The sequence below is a fragment of the Leptodactylus fuscus genome, chromosome 7, assembly GCF_031893055.1.
Source record: "Leptodactylus fuscus isolate aLepFus1 chromosome 7, aLepFus1.hap2, whole genome shotgun sequence".
Classification (NCBI taxonomy): Eukaryota; Metazoa; Chordata; class Amphibia; order Anura; family Leptodactylidae; genus Leptodactylus; species Leptodactylus fuscus.
Genome location: NC_134271.1, coordinates 10,473,804 through 10,496,075, shown reverse-complemented (window position 1 = coordinate 10,496,075; position 22,272 = coordinate 10,473,804). Strand labels below are relative to the sequence as shown.

The 22,272-nt window shown below is 43.3% G+C and overlaps 1 protein-coding gene across 1 annotated transcript in view; it reads left to right on the top strand.

The window, feature by feature from the left end:
* Positions 1-14,457, top strand: part of TRIM66 (tripartite motif containing 66) — a 28,612-nt gene extending 14,155 nt beyond the window's left edge. Inside the window, exons 10-19 of the mRNA XM_075283625.1 lie at positions 1,618-1,785; positions 3,278-3,541; positions 4,190-4,454; positions 4,549-4,612; positions 8,018-8,192; positions 9,705-10,087; positions 10,488-10,623; positions 10,902-10,976; positions 12,078-12,230; positions 14,075-14,457. Of these exons, the coding sequence (XP_075139726.1) occupies positions 1,618-1,785; positions 3,278-3,541; positions 4,190-4,454; positions 4,549-4,612; positions 8,018-8,192; positions 9,705-10,087; positions 10,488-10,623; positions 10,902-10,976; positions 12,078-12,230; positions 14,075-14,329 (1,938 nt within the window). The 3' untranslated portion in view covers positions 14,330-14,457. The remainder of the gene's footprint in view (positions 1-1,617; positions 1,786-3,277; positions 3,542-4,189; positions 4,455-4,548; positions 4,613-8,017; positions 8,193-9,704; positions 10,088-10,487; positions 10,624-10,901; positions 10,977-12,077; positions 12,231-14,074) is intronic.
* The last annotated feature ends 7,815 nt before the right edge of the window (positions 14,458-22,272 follow it).

The following is a 22,272-nucleotide window of genomic DNA, read 5'->3' as shown; positions in this document are numbered from 1 at the left end:
TGGCCTGCCACTTCTGGGCTTAACAAGAACTGTCCCTGTGGTCTTCCATTTCCTTACTATGTTCCTCACAGTGGAAACTGACAGGTTAAATCTCTGAGACAACGTTTTGTATCCTTCCCCTGAACAACTATGTTGAACAATCTTTGTTTTCAGATCATTTGAGAGCGGGCTGTCCATGTTCGGCGACCATCAAACTTAACTGAACTTGAATTGTTTTGTAGAAAGAAATGGTCCAAAATACCTTCATCCAGGATCCAGGAACTGATTAAAAGCTACAGGAAGCGACTAGAGGCTGTTATCTTTGCAAAAGGAGGATGTACTAAATATTAATGTCACTTTTCTGTTGAGGTGCCCATATTTTTGCACCGGTCAAATTTTGGTTTAATGCATATTGCGCATTTTCTGTTAGTACAATAAACCTCATTTCAATCCTGAAATATTACTGTGTCCATCAGTTATTAGATATATCAAACTGAAATGGCTGCTGCAAACACCAAAATATTTAGAACTAAAAATGATTAAGATTAATAGGGGTGCCCAAACTTTTTCATAGGACTGTATATGTATGTAGTGCAGTGCATGGTATGTATGTAATGTAATATGGAATGCAATGAGTAAAATGAGCAGCATGGTATGTATATAATATATTATACAGTGGAATGATATGTATATAATGCATAGCATGGTATGTATGTAATGTAATATAGCGTGGAATGAGTAGAATGCACAGCATGTGTACAGCATGGTCTGTGCATAATGTATTATAGAGTGGAATGATATGTATATAATGCATAGTATGTTATGTACATAGCGTATTATAGAATGGAATGAATACAGTACACAGCATTGTATGTACTGTATATAGTGTGTTATATAGTAGTCTAGTATGTATATAGTGTGCTATATAGTAGTATAGTATGTATATAGTGCACAGCATGGTATGTGTGTAATGTAATATAGAGTGGAATCAGTAGAATGCCCAGCATGTGTAACATAGAGTGCACAGCATGGTCTGTTAATAATGTATTATAGAGTGGAATAATATGTATACAGTGCACAGCATGGTATGTACATAGTGGAATACAGAGTGGAATGAGTAGAGTGTACAGCTTGGTGTAAATACTGTAATATAGAGTGTACAGCATGGTATGTATATAATGTATTAAAGGGTTGGATGAGTAGTGTGTACAGCATGGTATGTATAGAGTGGAATGATATGTATGCTGTATATTGTAGAGCATGGTATACATATAGTGGAATACAGAATGAATAGCATGTACAGCATGGTATGTGTATGATGTAATATAAATTGGAGTGAGCACAGCTAGTCTTGGATAGTGAAGGATTTTGCATCTTATGGATATACTGCAATGTAAAGAATGGAAGCATAGTAAGTATGCGGACTTATTATTACACTATGATTGTATTGGTTGTCAGTAAAATATAAAAGTGGTTGGCACCATGATATATTTTATAATACGCTGTAATAATGAAATGACTGGGGGATCTCTATATGATTCCCTCCAATAGTGCTGGGTATGGGGGTACAAGCTTGCTTAGTCTATCTGCATGGGCTATGGTGGGCACATTTTACTATCTACTTGCTCTCATTTTTAGGTCTGTGAGGAGCCCATATCACCTGGGGGCCACACTGTTGATTTGTCCCCAGTGACTGCTCATTCTCCTGGGAATCCTCAATCACAATCAATAGCAGATGAGATTATTGCGGCAGTGGAGAGCGATGCGTGCCGGAGGAACCAACTCTCTGCAAATCCGACACGGAAGGTAAGTGCTCGAGGAAAACTGCAGGATCAGTGACCTAAGATCAGGACTAACAGAATCACGCCACAGCCTAGCTTCTCTTATATGGCATAAATGGATGAAATGTGGCATTACAGCACACTGCTGTATTTCTGAAAAGTGAGAGTAGATGTAACATTAAAGATCTTTCTTTGTTGTCAGTGAATGGGAACATTCTTGTTTACCTGCAGAGGCTGAAAACCTGTCCTAACCTAACATTTATTACAGCTGAGGGTTTGGTATAGTTGTTTCAGGAAACTATGGAGTAAGGAATAAGATAGGTGATGTATGTAGGCAAGAATTATTGTAACAAAATCTCAGCTGTATGAAGTGAATAGGGACAAAAACATGGTATCAAATTCAAATGTATGGGCTGAGTTACAATAACCAGCACAGCCCCAACAATAAGTCCAGTGCTGTGATTGCTATTCAGTAAAGAGGCCACAGCATTCATCTGAGTGCTCTGGCCTCTGACCTGAGGATAGGTCATCAGTATAATGCATGCCTAAGGCTATCAGTTTTAGAACAGTGGAAGGCCGACCCTCAGCACCCCTGCCGATCAGCTGTTGTAAATGGAACAACACTGTAAGGCTAGGTTCGCACCTGCGCCTGGCCTCCGTTCAAGGTTTCTGTACCTGAATCCACTTAAAAAATGCGGAGAGAAAAGTCCTACAAGCAGAACTTTTCTCTCTTTCCTTTTTGCCATCTTTTTCGGGTGGAAACCCGGCAGACCCCATTATATTTTTTCAGCAGATTATGTTTCCCAAAGCAGACCTGACAAACGGAAACCCGAATGCAGGTGGGAACCTAGAGTGTTGTAGAAATGCAGGGGGGTTTTCGTTGCAGATTTTGCTGCGTTTTTTTTTAATCAGTAGTGGATTGAGTAGAAGGGAGAATTAAAAGAACTTCCCATATATGTCCCAATCCTTTTGTAGTATTCGTGGCTTTGGCTCAAAAAAACGCAGCAAAATCTGCAACAAAAGAAGCTGTGTTTCCGCAACGTTAGGCCTCAACCTTATACTCAGGACATCCACTATGAAAAATGTGGGGGTTTAATACAGGCACTAGTACCAGAGGCAAACAATAAATAGGGTTCAAGTAAGTTCCTGGATCCCCACCAATCTAAAATGATGATTTATCTTAAGAACTTGAATTTTCTCTTCAAACTTGCACGCTATAACCAAGAGGACTCGTAGGACTTGCTGATCCGCAGGCAGCACATGGCCCCTTTGCGAGTGCACAAGGTTACTGTAGTCTCAGGGGGTTGAAAAAGACAATGTGCAGCTTGTCACACAAAACTAAGTATTTAGACATTATGACGATTTTGTGGCATTTCCTACAGCTCTGCTGCTGCCTGCGCCTGGTTATTTATTAGCTCTTTCAATGCAGCAGACACCACTTCTACCATGTGAACAATATCTGGGACACAACTCTGTGTATGACTATATGTTGTCTCTCTGATTTGTTTCCTTTACAGCGTTCGGCCTCAGAAAGTTTTTCAAATTCTCCGGATTTAGAATTATCATCCCCCCGACTGTCCCGCTCTGTGGACCCCCAAATGCAAGCGGTGCCCTGCCAGTTCTTCAGTCAGCCCCAGGACAGGTGTTATAGTACTGAAGGGGAGACAGAGAGAATGACTGCTTATGGTGCTGTGGAAGCAGCTGTCGCTGAGGAGATGCACTTAGAATCCAACGATCACCTAGCAACAGGGGGCGCTCTCCTGGGAAATGCAATATGTAAGGTATGATTTACAGATTCCCGGGAGGACTGAAGCACAAACAATGCCGAGCTCTGAGACCACACGACTTCTCCTCACTGTGTAGATCAGGGACTGTGTACAAGCAAAGGCGCAGAGCTCTGCACTCTGGGGCTCCGGGGCGTTAATGATACAATATATATCGTAAATGTAACAAGTTATTATTGTAATAAGTATTATCATAAGATCTGTACCCAAACTGTGTCATTATCCTGTACCCCCAAGTGTCAGCGTAAGTTTCAATGTGTCATTGTCCTGTACGCAAAGTCTCGCTGTCCTATACCCCAAATATCAGGGTGTGATTATCCTGTACCCCCAGTACTACACATCAGTGTCCTATACCTCAAGTACTGCACATCATTGTCCTGTACCCCAAGTACTGCATGTCTTTGTCCTGTATCCAAAGTACTGTATATCATTGTCCCATACCCAAATACTGCGCGTCATTGTCCTGTACCCCTAGTACCGTGCGTCATTGTCCTGTACCCCAAGTACTACATGTCTTTATCCTGTACACCCAATACTGTCCCTTATTGTCCTATACACCGAGTTGAGACAGTCCTTGTCCTGTATCCCAAGTACTGCGCGTCATTGTCTCATAGTGTGTCATTATATTGTAACATGTTTCCTCAGATAGAAAATGAGAATTTCAGCTGCAGTGGACCACCACCGCCGCCGCCACCGCCACCGCTACCACCACCACCGCCACCAACTGACAACACTATGGGCACGGACAGTGGGACCACCCTGAATGACATTGTGCTGCCGCTGGAGAATATGTTTGAGGAGCCGATAAATCTCTCCCTTAAAAAATGCTTCCCAACTGAATCCTCCTCTGCACCCCGAAGAGACCCGAGCCCCCCACAACCCGTCATCAAGGAGATAAAGAATGAAGCAGGTAACTGACCCCTGTGATACTACAGACACCCCTGAAAGGTGAGATCATCAAGATAACTATCATATTACAATAATGCCTGCCTCATCTCTTCTAGATACAGATAATCGCTTCCAGCAACGGTACCCAGTGGAGGTGAAGCAGCATGAAAACACAAGCAGGTAATACAACCACATATACTGCTACTGCCTGGAATATCCATTCATATTCAAGGAATCAAAGGCATTAAAGTCGTTGTCTAGGATTTGGTGCAAACTCAGGGGTTGTTAGGTTAGGTGTAAAACAAAGAAAATCAAAAGAATAGTGAGCGCAGCTCTGGAGTATAATACAGGATGTAATTCAGGATCAGTACAGGATAAGTAATGTAATGTATGTACACAGTGACTGTACCAGCAGAATAGTGAGCGCAGCTCTGGAGTATAATACAGGATAAGTAATGTATGTACACAGTGACTGTACCAGCAGAATAGTGAGCACAGCTCTGGAGTATAATACAGGATAAGTAATGTAATGTATGTACACAGTGACTGTACCAGCAGAATAGTGAGCGCAGCTCTGGAGTATAATACAGGATAAGTAATGTAATGTATGTACACAGTGACTGTACCAGCAGAATAGTGAGCGCAGCTCTGGAGTATAATACAGGATAAGTAATGTATGTACACAGTGACTGTACCAGCAGAATAGTGAGCACAGCTCTGGAGTATAATACAGGATAAGTAATGTATGTACACAGTGACTGTACCAGCAGAATAGTGAGCGCAGCTCTGGAGTATAATACAGGATAAGTAATGTATGTACACAGTGACTGTACCAGCAGAATAGTGAGCGCAGCTCTGGAGTATAATACAGGATAAGTAATGTATGTATACAGTGACTGAACCAGCAGAATAGTGAGCACAGCTCTGGAGTATAATACAGGATAAGTAATGTAATGTATGTACACAGTGACTGCACCAGCAGAATAGTAAGTGCAGCTCTGGAGTATAATACAGGATAAGTAATGTAATGTATGTACACAGTGACTGCACCAGCAGAATAGTGAGCGCAGCTCTGGAGTATAATACAGGATAAGTAATGTAATGTATGTACACAGTGACTGTACTAGCAGAATAGTGAGCGCAGCACTGGAGTATAATAAAGGATAAGTAATGTAATGTATGTACACAGTGACTGTACCAGCAGAATAGTGAGCACAGCTCTGGAGTATAATACAGGATAAGTAATGTAATGTATGTACACAGTGATTGTACCAGCAGAATAGTAAGTGCAGCTCTGGAGTATAATACAGGATAAGTAATGTAATGTATGTACACAGTGACTGCACCAGCAGAATAGTGAGTGCAGCTCTGGGGTATAATACAGGATAAGTAATGTAATGTATGTACACAGTGACTGCACCAGCAGAATAGTGAGCGCAGCTCTGGAGTATAATACAGGATAAGTAATGTAATGTATGTACACAGTGACTGTACCAGCAGAATAGTGAGCGCAGCTCTGGAGTATAATACAGGATAAGTAATGTAATGTATGTACACAGTGTCTGTACCAGCAGAATAGTGAGCGCAGCTCTGGAGTATAATACAGGATAAAGTTTAGAAGAAAAAAGCTGAGCTGGCTCTTTTGCGTTCTGCTGTGTACAAGGAATTATCAGTGACCATTACTGAGATGTACTGTAATTCCAAGGACAAAGCTAAAGCTCAGATTGACAGATGTGGCACAGGCGCTTGGTTGGTTGTTGGAGTCAGAGGTAAATGGAGGTCGTCATATTCAGAATCAGAAAAACATACAGATCTAAGAGACCTGCGCCCAGAAGGTGATACACAGGTGGTGACTTTCCCTGAGGTGCCAGTAACTTATTACCTCACCTTCCCTAGCGGGAGCCTCAGATAGGCCGAGATAGCCTAAAGCCAGGGTCCATGACCTCAGAAAGCAGATGATCGTACAGTTCGACTTCTCAGATCCAACCTATTAAAGCTGAAATTGACCAAATCATCAAATCGAGGTTCTGTAAATTAACTCCTTTAGAAATTGATGGCAGTGACACATCTCAAAAAAATTGGGACAGGGTTAACAAAAGGCTGAAAAAGTAAGTGGTAATAATTAATAACAGTGAAGAGCCATGTTTTAACATGATAAGTCACATGACTGTGTATGTAGAGAGCACACTAGGCATGCAGAGGCTCTTTTATCAGTAAAGATCAGCACTGTATAAAATACAGGCATGAATCGGTAATGCATGCCAGAAATCATTGTCTGTGAACACAATCAGACCTGCAATCCACAAATGCAAGTTAAAGCTGTATCTTACAAAGATGAAGCCATATATCAACACAATCCAGGAATGCTATCATGCTTTCTGGGCCAGATGGAATGAGGCAAAATGGAAAACTGTTCTGTAGTCATATGAATCAAAATGTGAAATTCTTCAAGGAAACCACGGACACGCTGTGGACTCAAGAGGGGAGAAACTATCCAGCCTGTTATCAGCTCACAGTTCACAAGCCTGTATCTTTGATGGTATGGGGTGTCATTAGTGTATATGGCATAGGCAGCTTACACATCTTAAAAGGCACTATCAATGCTGAGAAGTGTACAGTGGATTTAGAACAACATATGCTCTATCCAGACATCTCTTTCAGGGAAGGCCTTGCATATTTCAGCAAGACTATGCTAAACCACATACTGCAGGCATCACAACAGCATGGCTTCACAGAAGAGTCCGGGGGCTGAATCGGCCACCTGCAGTCCAGACCTTTCAGCAATAGAAAACATATGAAATGAAAAATCCCAGGACTTTGAGCTGCTCGAATCATACATCAGACAATAGGACAACTTTCCTACCCCAAAACAATTGGACTCCTCACTTCCCAGACGCTTACAGACTGTTGTAAAAAGAAGAGGAGGGATGCTACACAATGGTAGACACGACCCTGGACCAACTTTTTTGAGATGTCACTGCCATCAATTTATAAATGAGTTCTCTCAAATGAAATGAAGAAGTGTCTATATATCACCTTCTGATCTCTGTCCTATTGTCTAACTTTCACCTTCTGAAGTTTCTGTTGTGTAACTTTCACCTTTTGATATGTGTTACACATTCTATTCTAAAATATTATTTTCTAAATCATAGCTTTCTTGTTTTCTTTATATTTTACACACCATCCCAAATGTTTGGGAATTGGGGCTGTATAATCCTTGTATCTATTTAGGAACACATCCTCCAGTGTAAAGAATAGAGGTTTATGGGCTGGTTTCCAAGGTTGTAAGCATCTACAATATAGACCAGATAAGTCAGTATATACACACATGTATCCACATAGACCTTAACCTTGATATAGTCATGACAACCAGAATGAAACCTCCATTCTTTACAGTCCTGGCTGCATTTATAGAATAGGCTTGAATAACTGGATATAAGGTTTCTATTACAATGTAACAACTTCCGCTTTGGAAACTTCTGTAACCATTATAATTGTCTAATAATTCCCTGAGCAGGTGGCCGGTATAAAAGACCGTGATGTGGCTCTGTGCGTGGATGTCTTACAATTACTATTCCATTTCAGGGCAGAGCCGAAAGAAACCAAGATCCCATATGTGCGGTTGGAGCGTCTTAAGATCTGTCCCCCTCCGTCTGGAGAGCTCCCGGTGTTTAAGGTGCAGCCTCAGAAGAAAGATGAAGATGGATCTCTGCGACTGCTTATTAAATACGGCGCCAGATACAAAAGTATGTCGATAAAGGTAAGACTACCTGGACAGGAACAAAGCGCGCTACACACTATCAGTAACTGAAGGAGGACACCTTCTTGTATACGTTAGTCACCCCCAGACCTGCACCTAAACAGCTACACAAATATAGCAGGAAACGTCAATGATACTGGAGGTCCTGCAACCTGACAAGAAAGCAACTAAAATGTAACTGCAGATTTTAATGTAACATTTTGGAGAGCAAAAAAAGACATGGACCACACATCCCGATATTGATCTTATTCTTCTCAGTAAAATCTACAAAATCTGACACAAGGGTCTTAGTTTACATATCTAGCCACTTCACAGTGACCTCTGTATAGTGAGCCCCTGCTCTACAGGGTGCAACGCCGCATTGCAACCACTTTCACCGCAACACAGCGCCCACAGGGAGAGCAACCCAGCAACACCGCTGCTGCCAGTTTAGGGTGCTGGACCAAACCACACCACAATTGCTGCGCCACAGTAAGGGCAGACACCATGTAGCAAACTAGTGAATGCAGCTTTGGATGTGAATGGAGACAAAATGCAATATGGGAATAGTACACTAGTCTGGATATGACTGAAGATTAAGACACAATGGGTAGAATTTACCATACTGTCAATGATAGTACACTGGCATACAAATGACACTTTGCGCAAAAGATGCACCACTTGTCATTTTTCCAGCCTGCTTGATACTTTTTAAGATAGTGGACGAAGCGGGGCTCAAGGCAGGGCAGGAATGTTTGGTTTGGCAGATTTACTAGACGCTAGAAAACTGGTTTGAGTTATCGCTGAAATTTACACAAGTCTCAGACTGTCGTAGATTTCAACTCTGGTGTATGGGACCTCCTAAGATGTGGCAGTATTAATAAGAGCCCAGAACTTTGTTATAATTCGGCTTATCTTGTACCTGCAGGAGAATTTCAAACACCAGTCCTAACAAAGATGTAACCTGTAAGATGATGTCAGCAGAGCTCTCGCTTACGCAGATATGTAACTTCTTAGGTGACGTCATCTGAGGTGTGCCTTCTACAGAAGTGTAACCTCTAAGGTGATGTCATCTCAGCTCTGCCTTACCTCACTGTTTGTTACATCACGTTTATTCCACCACATACAGAAATGTAACTTGTATGGTGATGTGATCAGAACTTTGACTTGTACAGAGATGTAAACTGTGAGGTGATGTCATCAGATATCCCCCTTATATAGAAATGTAACTTGTAAGGTGATGTCATCAGAGCTCTGCCTTATACAGAAGTGTAACCTGTAAGGTGATGTCATCAGAATTCTGACTTGTACAGAGGTCTAACCTCTTAGGTGATGTCATCTGAACTGCCTTACATCACTGTTTGTTACATCACCTGTTTATTCCACCTTATGCAGAAATGCAACTTGTAAGGTGATGTCATCATAGCTCTGACTTATACAGAGGTGTGTGCTCATGTACATTGATTCCTTCCATCACTGCTATAGGTGAATCTATAGGGTTTGTCTTGAAATGTTCCTTTCTGTATGTTGCAGGTGAATGCAGAGAGCTCGTACTCGTCTTCTCCTTCCACAGAGGCTTCCCCACAGTCTACACTTCCATATGGAACAGATGCCATACCACCGCCTACAGCGCATTCTGTGCCAGTGTCGCCACCAAGGCCGCATCCTTTCCCTCGTATACAGTCTTACACTGGGGGGTCTCAGGAAATCAGACACATTGTGGAACCCGATCCTGAACTCAACCAAGAAAGTAAAATGAATACTGGGCTATCAAAAAAATCTGATGGTCCCAATCACATTGAGAATGAGGATTTCTGTGCTGTGTGTCTGAACGGTGGCGAGATGCTGTGCTGTGACAACTGTCCCAAGGTTTACCATCTGTCCTGCCATGTGCCCACTCTCCTCAGCTTCCCAGGGTACGACCTCAGTTTTTTTTTTGTTTTCTATGGTTGCACTTTTTATGGGCGCTCCTCCATTGATACGTCATTTTACAGGCTGACGTATATAGGTGTCAAATGTGCTATAAAAGGTGCAAACTGTTGCTAAATGTGGGTTATTGTGTTTATGTGTCATGTGTGAGTTTATAATAAGCAGTTTAGTTGTGTGGGGGGAGTCTCACAGAAGAAAGAAAAAAATATTTGCCCAATCCCAAATTTGACAATACACCTAGAGCCTAGAGACTGTGCAAGCGGAGACAGATCTCTGCTGCCCCCTGCTGACCAGATATAGGTCTGCACCATGTTACTAGCAACCATATTGGATTTTTAACCTAGAGGGCGCTAGTTTGAGACGTTGACTGTATTTTTCTATATACAGAGGTGAATGGGTCTGTACGCTGTGCCGCAATCTGAACAAGCCAGAAGTGGAGTATGACTGTGACAATACACGCTATAGCAGGGAAAACACCATCGAAGAGGGAATGTTACCGCACCTCGACGCTGTGGACGAGAGGGTGAGTGAGCGATTATTTAAAACTATGGCTAGTTATTAAAATCTAAGTACTGAGGCCGGAGTATCTAATCCTATCACATGTGATACTGCCTGCTAAACTGTGTATCTACTTCCATCATGTGTGATACAGTGACAATACACTGTGACAATAATGACTGCTGCTATATCTAATCCTATTATGTGAGATGTGGTCTGCTGAGCTGCTGTATCTTAGCCTATTATGTGTGATACCTTCTGCTGTATCTAAGCTGATCATAACCTATACTGACTCCTCTACAGAAGTGTGAGAAGCTGGTGCTGTCTCTCTACTGTAACAGTCTGAGTGTCCCGTTCCAGGAGCCGGTCAGCCCTCTGGTAAGTATTATCCCGGACACACTCCAGGAGGCGCTCTTATCATAAACCATTATGGAGAATGACGCATCGCTGTACAACAATATTTTCCCATAATATTACCTGCGTGGTTCACATCTGCACATGGGTAGTCCACCTGGGGACCCCCCAAATGGAAACCTAACCGGCATAAAAAAGTGGTTACCGCATAGGCTATAATGGGGCCCGTGTGGTTTCCGCACTAAACATTTTTGATACTCCGTGGCACCTCTCAGCCTCTGCATCCCACCCGCCTGCAACTTTTTCAGACAGTGGGTGGAGTATGGCGGGAATCCATAAATTGTAACCCGCCAGTGTTACTATAACTCATTCCAGAAAACTGCAAAACTGCTGCGTTATATCCCAAATCTACACTGGCTCCTGACTGGCATAGATTTGCGATGAGGCTCCCCTATATGAGCTAGAATTACTAAGAAGCCAGAGCCCCACAGTAATTCCGGTGTATTCTGCGCCCAACAAAGAATCCATTAAGACAGGCGGAGGAATTGCCAGTCTTAATAAATTTCCCCATCGAGCGCAGATCTGCAGCCCTGCTCAGAGACATTCCCATGCATTTGACTTTTCACCATGAATAGGTCTGTACCTAGCAGCGGGATTATTGCTCCTGTGCATCCTCCTTGACACCAGTATGTGGCACATGGGGTAGTTCCCCTTCCCCTGGGTAGTGCAGGATAGTACTGGTTAGTCTGGTGATGGATCTATCTTGTAGGGAGCCCCCCTGTATGGGCAACAGCAGAAAGACACTGTCATAGAGGACCCGGCCCGTCCATATATTACACGAACATCCACTTGTCTGAGCTTCTATATGAACTCTTCTGTATTTCCACAGTTTTGCCCACTACAATCTCTTCCTGGAAATGCTCCTAATTCCTCCGTGCTGCTGTGCAGGACCATGTAATAAAAAATGCAAACTGTGATTATAAATGCACCCCAGTATAATAAGTGACACCATATATGATAATAGCGCCCACCTGGTTCTAGCAGGTAGCTGACAACATGGACGGCTTCTTACAGCATTGATTAAACTAATTGGTGTGTTTGTTATATGCACGTTTTTTAATGAAGGCACGTCACTATTACCAGATTATAAAGAGGCCAATGGACCTGTCCATCATTCGGAAGAAGCTTCAGAAGCGGCATATCCCTCATTACTCCGCCCCCGAGGAGCTGGTGTTTGACATAAGACTCATGTTCTGGAACTGTGCCAAGTTTAATTACGTAAGTGAGGGAATGGTGGATGGTATGTGATTGTATATTGCCATGGAAATATCACACGTAGGGGGCGCCAGCGTAGGACTAGATGGGTTTTCACTGACTGCAAGTAAAGAGCGTGAAAATATGAACGTGAACAATGGTGCAGAATTTGTCATTGACCACAGAATAAAGGGGTGGTATCATGTACACTGCCCCCATCTATTTGACCTATCTGGGCAAAAGGACCTTATGGGGTGGAGACCCTATTTGTATTATGAGCAAGAACGGAGAAGCGGCCCCTATAGATGTCTATTGTACTGTAGACATGAGCCGTCCTTGTATTTAAGGGACAGATATTCAGCTGAATGGCCGCCATGGCTACAATTTCTCACAGTGAACCACAATTTGGTGCAGTTTTTACCGCTGTCAGTTTTTCTAATCTACAGTGGAAAATCGGCAGAGTATCCATCCCATATGAAGCCACTGGTTTCACTATGTTGTTGGGGGGTTTTAGTCAGCATATGGGAAGATGTCAGAGCTACATGCAGCATCTGATGGGTGACTTGGAGCGGTGATAACTCCGTGGTTTGGACTTTTAGCTCAGAGGAGCCGTCCTCATCACCCGTCTCCACCTGTTCAGGCCAGGGGATGTGTTTGCTCAGACTATATCAATATTGGTTCAGGCTTCCATCATTGGGGTGTATACAATCTGAAGGCAATTAATGTCATTTTTCCAGTAACTCAATCTCTCCTGAAGAGTTGGGCCGGAGCCAGTTCATTCCATTGTGTGATAAAAATCTGGCACGGCCGGCTGGTGGGGTATCTGACACCAGAGAGTGAAATCTAAGAGGAGGATTGATGAATGGCGCTCAGTAATGGGAGAGCTCCTATAATGGATCTGGTCAGCGGTGTATATATCACACGTCACTGTCTTCAGAGTATGAATTGTCCGCACAGATCAGAGCCGCAATTATATAATATCCACTGGATAAAACTGACAGTAAAGTGACCTCCACCATCCTGCACATTCAGCCACCTCCTCTTATATAATGTTCTGTATGTTACTACCACTGTCCTGCACCATCAGCACCTGCTCTTCTATAATGTTTATATGTTACCGCACTCTTGCTCTATATATGACCCACATGTTCTACACCATCACTGCCTGCTCTTATATAATGCTCATATAATGTTCTATACGTGACCTCTGCCATCATTGCATGCTCTAATGTAATCATGCTGCACCATCAGCCGCCGCTGTTATAAAATACTGTATATATACAACCTACTGTCCTGCACCATCACCACTTGCTGTTATATAATGCGCCATCTGAAACTAGCCTTACACTGTGACGGAGTTCTAGATGAGATGTAGGATGGGAAGGCGGGATATAACAATGCAGATATAGATGCTACTAGAAATGTGTGGAAAGCTGGGTGAGCTAAAGGCTTAGTAATGATCAGTAGTGGTGATCATTCAGCATCTATTACAAATGGAGGAGACCAAGACAGTTCAGAACCAGCTGAATGGAATACAAGAAGACTTCACTTAGGCCCTGTTCACATTATAGTTTAGGAGTATAGGCATACCATAATGTGTGGTGTATGCAGCTTTCTACCCTAAAATAGTACAAAAAAAAAATTGAATTATTCTGAATACCAGTCCAATAAATATCGAAAGGTATACGTACGTCTCTGGATATGTTTAGTGAACACCTCAGGAGCTTTTGGGGCAATTACGTCTGATGTGTTCCCGAAACAAAGTGTGAGCAGCGCCTATAGTGTCTCTAGTGTCCGGCTCATCATCTGCTTGGTCAGTGGGATTAGTGGAAGGATTGGAATAATTTTCATGTCTCTTATTATCACAGGAGGATTCGGAGGTTGCTGAGGCGGGAAGGAACCTTGAGGTGTGCTTTGAGGACATGTTAAAGGAGGTCTATCCTGGCCGAATATTCCCCTTTCCACAAGATGATGACTCTGAGACAGAGGAGATCGGGGCAGATAACTGCCCCCTGAACCTGAAAAGCTTCCACTGGCCCAACTATGGACAAGATTGTGTGCAGCCTAAGAGAAGAAGACGCCACCCCATGGGCCAGAAGAGTAGAGACTTCAACCTCTGCTAGATGCCCCAGGAGTCCTTCACAGCAGTCAGACTAGCACTGGCCACCTAGCCGGTTGGCCAGTAGATTCTGGTAGCCACCGATGCAGCATTCGGATGGGCATTTACACCGTGGCTGTTGCACCCATGCGCACAGTCAGGAGAGGCGTCTCTGCCTTATATTCATCCATTGTAAGAGTTGTATCCGAAATAATGGAATGGTATCAAGTTCCCTAAAAAATGTCACATTTTTACTTCTATGCAAAACAGGACAGGAGGAACTATTCTGTATATTTCCTCTACAGGGGTATCGAGGAGGTCCAGTCTGCGGTTCACCAAAAATCCCAGACCCTAGCTTTATACCAAGTGACTATTAAAAGGACACTAACCCCGGACTCCATTTCTTCTCAATTTTCTGTATATGTAGAAGTGAATACAATCTATTACTATCTGTTATCATCCATTTCACGTTGGAAAGAGGCCGACTGTAGGACAAGTGAATGCAATCTAGTGTTCCCTGTTGTCAGCCATTTCAGGACGCAAGAGTCTGAGTGTAGGACAGGGGAATACAGTATAGTGTTCTCTGTTATCAGCCATTTGAGGCTGGGAAAGAGGCCGACTGTATTCACCTATTCTACAATTAGCCTCTCCCCTCCTGAAATGGTTGATAACAGAGAACACTATATTGTATTCCCCTGTCCTAATCTATTGTTCCCTGTTATCAGCCATATAGGACTGATCTCAGCTGCTCCTCTTATAACCCTTCAGTACTGATATAACCTCTGGAGACATTTACATCATGTGACTGATATCAGCCGCTCCTCTTATAACATTGCTGTCGACCTTGTACATGATATGGATTTTAGGGTTGGTACCCTTTAAATACATTAGGTGATGTAAAGTTGGTCTCTGTACTATCTATAGACATGTCATTGGTGACCGGAGTCATAGAATCTTATATACAATTGCATTTCTTAGCAGACGTCAGATATTGATTGTAAATTCACAATAAAATGACAATTTTCATTATTAGTAACGGTAAGAAACTTCCTGTGTTTGTTAATAAAAAAAATGTGTATCCTGAAAATCAGTTTGCAAATGTATAAAAGAAACAGCCAATGTCTGCAAAACACATATATTCTACACAATATACACCGGTATTATATACATATGTACAACACACTGTGCTGTGCAAACGTTTTAGACAGACGTGTAAAAAATTCTGCAAAATAAGAATGCTCTAAAAAATGGAAGGGTTAATAGTTTAATTTGGTCAATTAAAAAAATTAAGTGAAAGAACATAAGAGAAATCCATATCCCATTAAGAAGAGTCCGTGAAGTGATGATATGGACTCCGCAGAGCCCTGATCTTAACAATATCTCCCTGGTGGTCTAGTGGTTAGGATTCAGCACTCTTATCATCCAGTCTGTCTGGGATGACATGAAGAGACAGAAGGACTGGAGCACGCCTACTGTACATCCACAGAAGATCCGTGCTTAGTTCTCCAAGATCTCCGTGACCAGCACATAAAGCACTCACAACACATATAATATGATTGAGAGCCTGGCAGACATTTGAGCATACTGCCAGGCCTGGAAGATTTGCCCAAGACAAGAAGTCACACCTTTTTGTGGCAGCCTCCAGGAATCTTCAGGAGAGTTGGTAAGTCTGCTCATTGGTAGGGTTGGGTAAGTGATCAAAATTGTCATCGGTTATTAGAAGAATAGGTTCCTCCTGCGGTGTTTTTCAGATGAATAAGTCTGAAACGAAACTGCTATTGTACTCTGGAGTTTCTGTCCAAACGAAACTGCAGGTGGAACCTCACAAATTTTGCCATAACGAATGACAATTTCGACATATGTCAAGAGGTTCACCCCGGACATGATCATGGGTGTGGTTTTAAAAGAGGCGTGGCCTAAATAATCGTTATTAACCATTATCGAGGTAAAATGCTCAATTGATCCCAGTCTTTGACTTAGGTCATAATCGGACTTACCTCTAGGTAACTATAAAGTACGGCTGTGCAATTAATTGAATTTGATTAATTCGGCATTTCAGAAAATTCTGATTTTCATCAAAATTGTGAAATCGATGTCAGCCCTGCCCCGGAGTCTGATATCTTCCATACAGCCTTTGTCCTCCTCCTGTAAACTATGATCAACACTTTTTTCACTGCAGTCAATACTTGGATAGTAGGACGTGGACGCCATATGAAATATATCCAACAAAGTGTCTAATATCTAATGACTGTTGCTCACCTCGTATCCGAAGTCTAGGGGGTACACGATCTTTCGCCTTTGGACTCCAAAAGGCCATATACTGTATATGTAGACAATCACCAGATAGACCGCAATCCTTCCAGACTTCAATAAAATATAACTTTTAATCCAAGTTCGTTAAAATTATGTAAAATTCTGTAATTTTAACGAGCATGGATTAAAAGTTATATTTTATTGAAGTCTGGAAGGATTGCGGTCTTCTATCTGGTGATTGTTTACTAATTGAATATATAGGCCACAAAACACTTGTAAAACTCCCAGGAATTCTTGAAATATGTGACATTTTTTTTAGAAGTTTTGTATATTGTTAGGGAGCGTTCACACTACCGTCGGTGTCCGACATGTAGTGTCCGCTCCTAGTGTCCGCTCAAAATCTGTCACGGACACTAGGAGCGGACACTAGATGTGTCCGTGACACCTGTCATTCACTTTAATGGGCATCGGGTGCGTTCTTTTGCACTCCGTGCCCTTCCTTTCCTGTCCGCAAGAGAAGATGTCCGACTTCTCAAGCGGACAGAGGAACCCTGCATGCAGGGTTTTTCTGTCCGCTTGAGAAGTCGGACATCTTCTCTTGCGGACAGAGAAGGACGGGCACGGAGTGCAAAAGAACGCACCCGATGCCCATTAAAGTGAATGACAGGTGTCACGGACACATCTAGTGTCCGCTCCTAGTGTCCGTGACAGATTTTGAGAGGACACTAGGAGCGGACACTACATGTCGGACACCGACGGTAGTGTGAACGCCCCCTAAGATGCTGAAAAAAGTGTAAGTGAATTAAAGGGATGTTCCAACAAACAACACTTACCTCTGATCCACAGGATAAGGAATACATGTCTGATCCTTGGGGTCCTAGCCACTAGAATGGGCTTCTATGACTCCACTTTGTGCATGGACTGGTTGTACCCATACGTCCACGTCACCGCTCCATTGAGTTCCAGAGACTGGAGATAGTCAAGTACAGGTGTAGAAGTGGTGATGAATGCAAATGTTCGTTCCATGCATATAGAGTACTTGGGGAATCCTGTTCTTGTGATCATTGGGGAAGTTTCAGTACTGGACACCTGAGGGATCAGACACATAACTTTTTATTCTAACGCTGAAGTTTTTCATGCCACCATGTGGTCACTAGAGGGCACTATAGTCATTACTTATGGATCACTGCCGCTTCTTCACTTCTCTTACACTTTTGGATGATACAAGTTTTGTTTCTCTCAGACTTTGTTCTGCTATTTGCAGAAGCCACTGCTTTCCGTCTGGATAAACAGTGCAGCTATATGACTATAATTACACTTCTTACACTTCTACATTACACTTCTATAAGTATATAGAGAGGAGTAACTGGAAGCCACAATGTAAAATCTGCACTGGGGCTACTACCTACTAATTTATAATATAGCGGTATATTTTATGTGGCAGATAGACCTATAGCTATGTGCCTGAGTATAGGGTAAAACAATCAGAGCCAGCAGTACGTTTTTCAGTAATTTGATCTATATCACCTGTGGGATCGAACCAGTCAAGTATCAATGAGCCTTTGGCACCCTTGACCCCGACATTGGTTCATAGGTTTCCATTGTTGGACACTTTTGGTAGGTAGTAAAGACTATATAAGGGAACACCTGACAGGTCCTGCCTTTCTGAAGATGATTTGACCCAGCCATCTTCATTCATCACAATTTGGCTCTTGTCACATCAGCTCACATCCTTACACTGACTAGACCATTTTATCGGACTGTTCACCTGCTGACTTATCTCTTAGCCCTGACAGGTGCTGCTCAGATTCTGGACAGCCATGTGCCCTATATTATATACAACGGACCAATGACCCCTGTATAGTCCACACACGGCCAGAATGACTAATGTCCTGAGTGTATAATACACAGAAAATCACACAACTGACTGAAGTAAAGAAACAAGCACAAGTCCCTACTGTATGGGAAACCTTGTATCCCGGGATCAGCGAATCCTGCAGCTCCGGGTCTCTGTACTGATATATACTGATATAGGTGCTCAAGCACAGCAGCTGTGGTGTGTATTATGAGATACCCCAGGAGCTGAGGTGTCCATTATTAGGATCTACAGCAGTACAGCAGCTGAGGTGTATAATATGAAGTTCTGCAGCAGCTGAGGTGTATAATATGAAGTTCTGCAGCAGCTGAGATGTGTATTATGAGGTAACGCAGCAACAACAGTGTGTATTATGATGTTCTGCAGCAGCTTTGATGTGTATTAAGAGGTACTGCAGCAGCTGTGGTATTACAAGGTTCTGCAGCAGCTGAGGTGAGTATTATAAGGTTCTGCAGCGGCTGTGGTGTGTATTATGAGGTTCTGCAACAGCTGAGGTGTGTATTATGAGGTTCTGCAACAGCTGAGGTGTGTATTATGAGGTTCTGCAGCAACTGAGGAGTGTATCATGAGGTTCTGCAGCAGCTGAGGTGTGTATTAGGAGGTTCTGCAGCAGCTGAGGTGTGTATTATAAGGTTCTGCAGCGGCTGTGGTGTGTATTATGAGGTTCTGCAGCGGCTGTGGTGTGTATTATGAGGTTCTGCAACAGCTGAGGTGTGTATTATGAGGTTCTGCAGCAACTGAGGAGTGTATCATGAGGTTCTGCAGCAGCTGATGTGAGTATTATGAGGTTCTGCAGCAGCTGAGGTGAGTATTATGAGGTTCTGCAGCAACTGAGGAGTGTATCATGAGGTTCTGCAGCAGCTGAGGTGTGTATTATGAGGTTCTGCAGCGGCTGAAGTGTACATTATGATGTTCTGCAGCAGCTGAGGTGTGTATTATGAGGTTCTGCAACAGCTGAGGTGTGTATTATGAGGTTCTGCAACAGCTGAGGTGTGTATTATGAGGTTCTGCAGCAACTGAGGAGTGTATTATGAGGTTCTTCAGCGGCTGAAGTGTACATTATGATGTTCTGCAGCAGCTGAGGTGTGTATTATGAGGTTCTGCAGCAGCTGAGGTGTGTATTATGATGTTCTGCAGCAGCTGAGGTGTGTATTATGAAGTTCTACAGCGGCTGAGATGTGTATTATGAGGTTCTACAGCGGCTGAGATGTGTATTATGAGGTTCTACAGCGGCCGTGATATTACAAGGTTCTGCAGCAGCTGAGGTGTGTATTATGAGGTTCTGCAGCAGCTGAGGTGTGTATTATGAGGTTCTGCAGCGGCTGAGGTGTGTATTATGAGGTTCTGCAGCGGCTGAGGTGTGTATTATGAGGTTCTGCAACAGCTGAGGTGTGTATTATGAGGTTCTGCAGCAACTGAGGAGTGTATCATGAGGTTCTGCAGCAGCTGAGGTGTGTATTAGGAGGTTCTGCAGCGGCTGAAGTGTACATTATGATGTTCTGCAGCAGCTGAGGTGTGTATTATGAGGTTCTGCAACAGCTGAGGTGTGTATTATGAGGTTCTGCAGCAACTGAGGAGTGTATCATGAGGTTCTGTAGCAGCTGAGGTGTGTATTATGAGGTTCTTCAGCGGCTGAAGTGTACATTATGATGTTCTGCAGCAGCTGAGGTGTGTATTATGAGGTTCTGCAGCAGCTGAGGTGTGTATTATGATGTTCTGCAGCAGCTGAGGTGTGTATTATGAGGTTCTACAGCGGCTGAGATGTGTATTATGAGGTTCTACAGCGGCTGAGATGTGTATTATGAGGTTCTACAGCGGCCGTGATATTACAAGGTTCTGCAGCAGCTGAGGTGTGTATTAGGAGGTTCTGCAGCAGCTGAGGTGTGTATTATGAGGTTCTGCAGCAGCTGAGGTGTGTATTATGAGGTTCTGCAGCGGCTGAGGTGTGTATTATGAGGTTCTGCAGCAGCTGAGGTGTGTATTATGATGTTCTGCAGCAGCTGAGGTGTGTATTATGAGGTTCTGCAGCGGCTGAGGTGTGTATTATGAGGTTCTGCAGCAGCTGAGGTGTGTATTATGATGTTCTGCAGCAGCTGAGGTGTGTATTATGAGGTTCTACAGCGGCCGTGATATTACGAGGTTCTGCAGCAGCTGAGGTGTGTATTATGAGGTTCTGCAGCAGCTGAGGTGTGTATTATGAGGTTCTGCAGCAGCTGAGGTGTGTATTATGATGTTTTGCAGCAGCTGAGGTGTATTATGAGGTTCTGCAGCAGCTGTGATGTGTATTATGAGGTTCTGCAGCAGCTGAGGTGTGTATTATGAGGTTCTGCAGCAGCTGTGATGTGTATTATGAGGTTCTGCAGCGGCTGTGATATTACAAGGTTCTGCAGCAGCTGAGGTGTGTATTATGAGGTTCTGCAGCAGCTGAGGTGTGTATTATGAGGTTCTGCAGCAGCTGAGGTGTGTATTATGAGGTTCTGCAGCAGCTGAGGTGTGTATTATGAGGTTCTGCAGCAGCTGTGATGTGTATTATGAGGTTCTGCAGCAGCTGAGGTGTGTATTATGAGGCTCTGCAGCAGCTGTGATGTGTATTATGAGGTTCTGCAGCGGCTGTGATATTACGAGGTTCTGCAGCAGCTGAGGTGTGTATTATGAGGTTCTGCAGCAGCTGAGATGTGTATTATGAGGTTCTGCAGCAGCTGTGATGTGTATTATGAGGTTCTGCAGCAGCTGAGCTGAGTATTATGAGGTTCTGCAGCAGCTGAGGTGTGTATTATGAGGTTCTGCAGCAGCTGAGGTGTGTATTATGAGGTTCTGCAGCAGCTGAGGTGTGTATTATGAGGTTCTGCAGCATCCTGAGGTGTGTATTATGAGGTTCTGCAGCAGCTGAGGTGTGTATTATGAGGTTCTGCAGCAGCTGTGATGTGTATTATGAGGTTCTGCAGCAGCTGAGGTGTGTATTATAAGGTTTTGCAGCAGCTGAGGTGTGTATTATGAGGTTCTGCAGCAGCTGAGGTGTGTATTATGAGGTTCTGCAACAGCTGAGGTGTGTATTATAAGGTTTTGCAGTAGCTGAGGTGTGTATTATGAGGTTCTGCAGCAGCTGAGGTGTGTATTATGAGGTTCTGCAGCAGCTGAGGTGTGTATTATGAGGTTCTGCAGCAGCTGAGGTGTGTATTATGAGGTTCTGCAGCAGCTGAGGTGTGTATTATGAGGTTCTGCAGCAGCTGAGGTGTGTATTATGAGGTTCTGCAGCAGCTGAGGTGTGTATTATGAGGTTCTGCAGCATCCTGAGGTGTGTATTATGAGGTTCTGCAGCAGCTGAGGTGTGTATTATGAGGTTCTGCATTATCACAATGACTGATATAATAATGTGGAACATTCTGGAGTCACAGGTGACATTTCAGGTGATTTCTTTGGTGACTTTATGATGTCACTTCAAACAATTTGAGGTAAAATAAATCTATACTATCTTACAATGACGTACTATGCTATAATATACTGTACTGTGACGTAATAGCTGACCGTGTGTCCGTGTATAATATCCTGTCACATAATAAGACGGGTCGGCGTATAGGACATAGTAATAACTGGTATAATCCAGCAGGACCTGTGACCCCGTGTGATATATGACGTGCTATGACGTGTATATAATCTATGTAATGTTACATATGACGTCTTACACGACAGAAGAACCGAAGACTCTCCGTCACCTCAGATTCAGTCAGAAGTATAAGCCCCGCCCCCTTCGCTCCGGATTGGCAGGCACCTTCCTCACGTACACAAATCCTGGCCAGTGATTGGAGGAATGCCGTTACCAGCCCCGCCTCAGTGTCGCT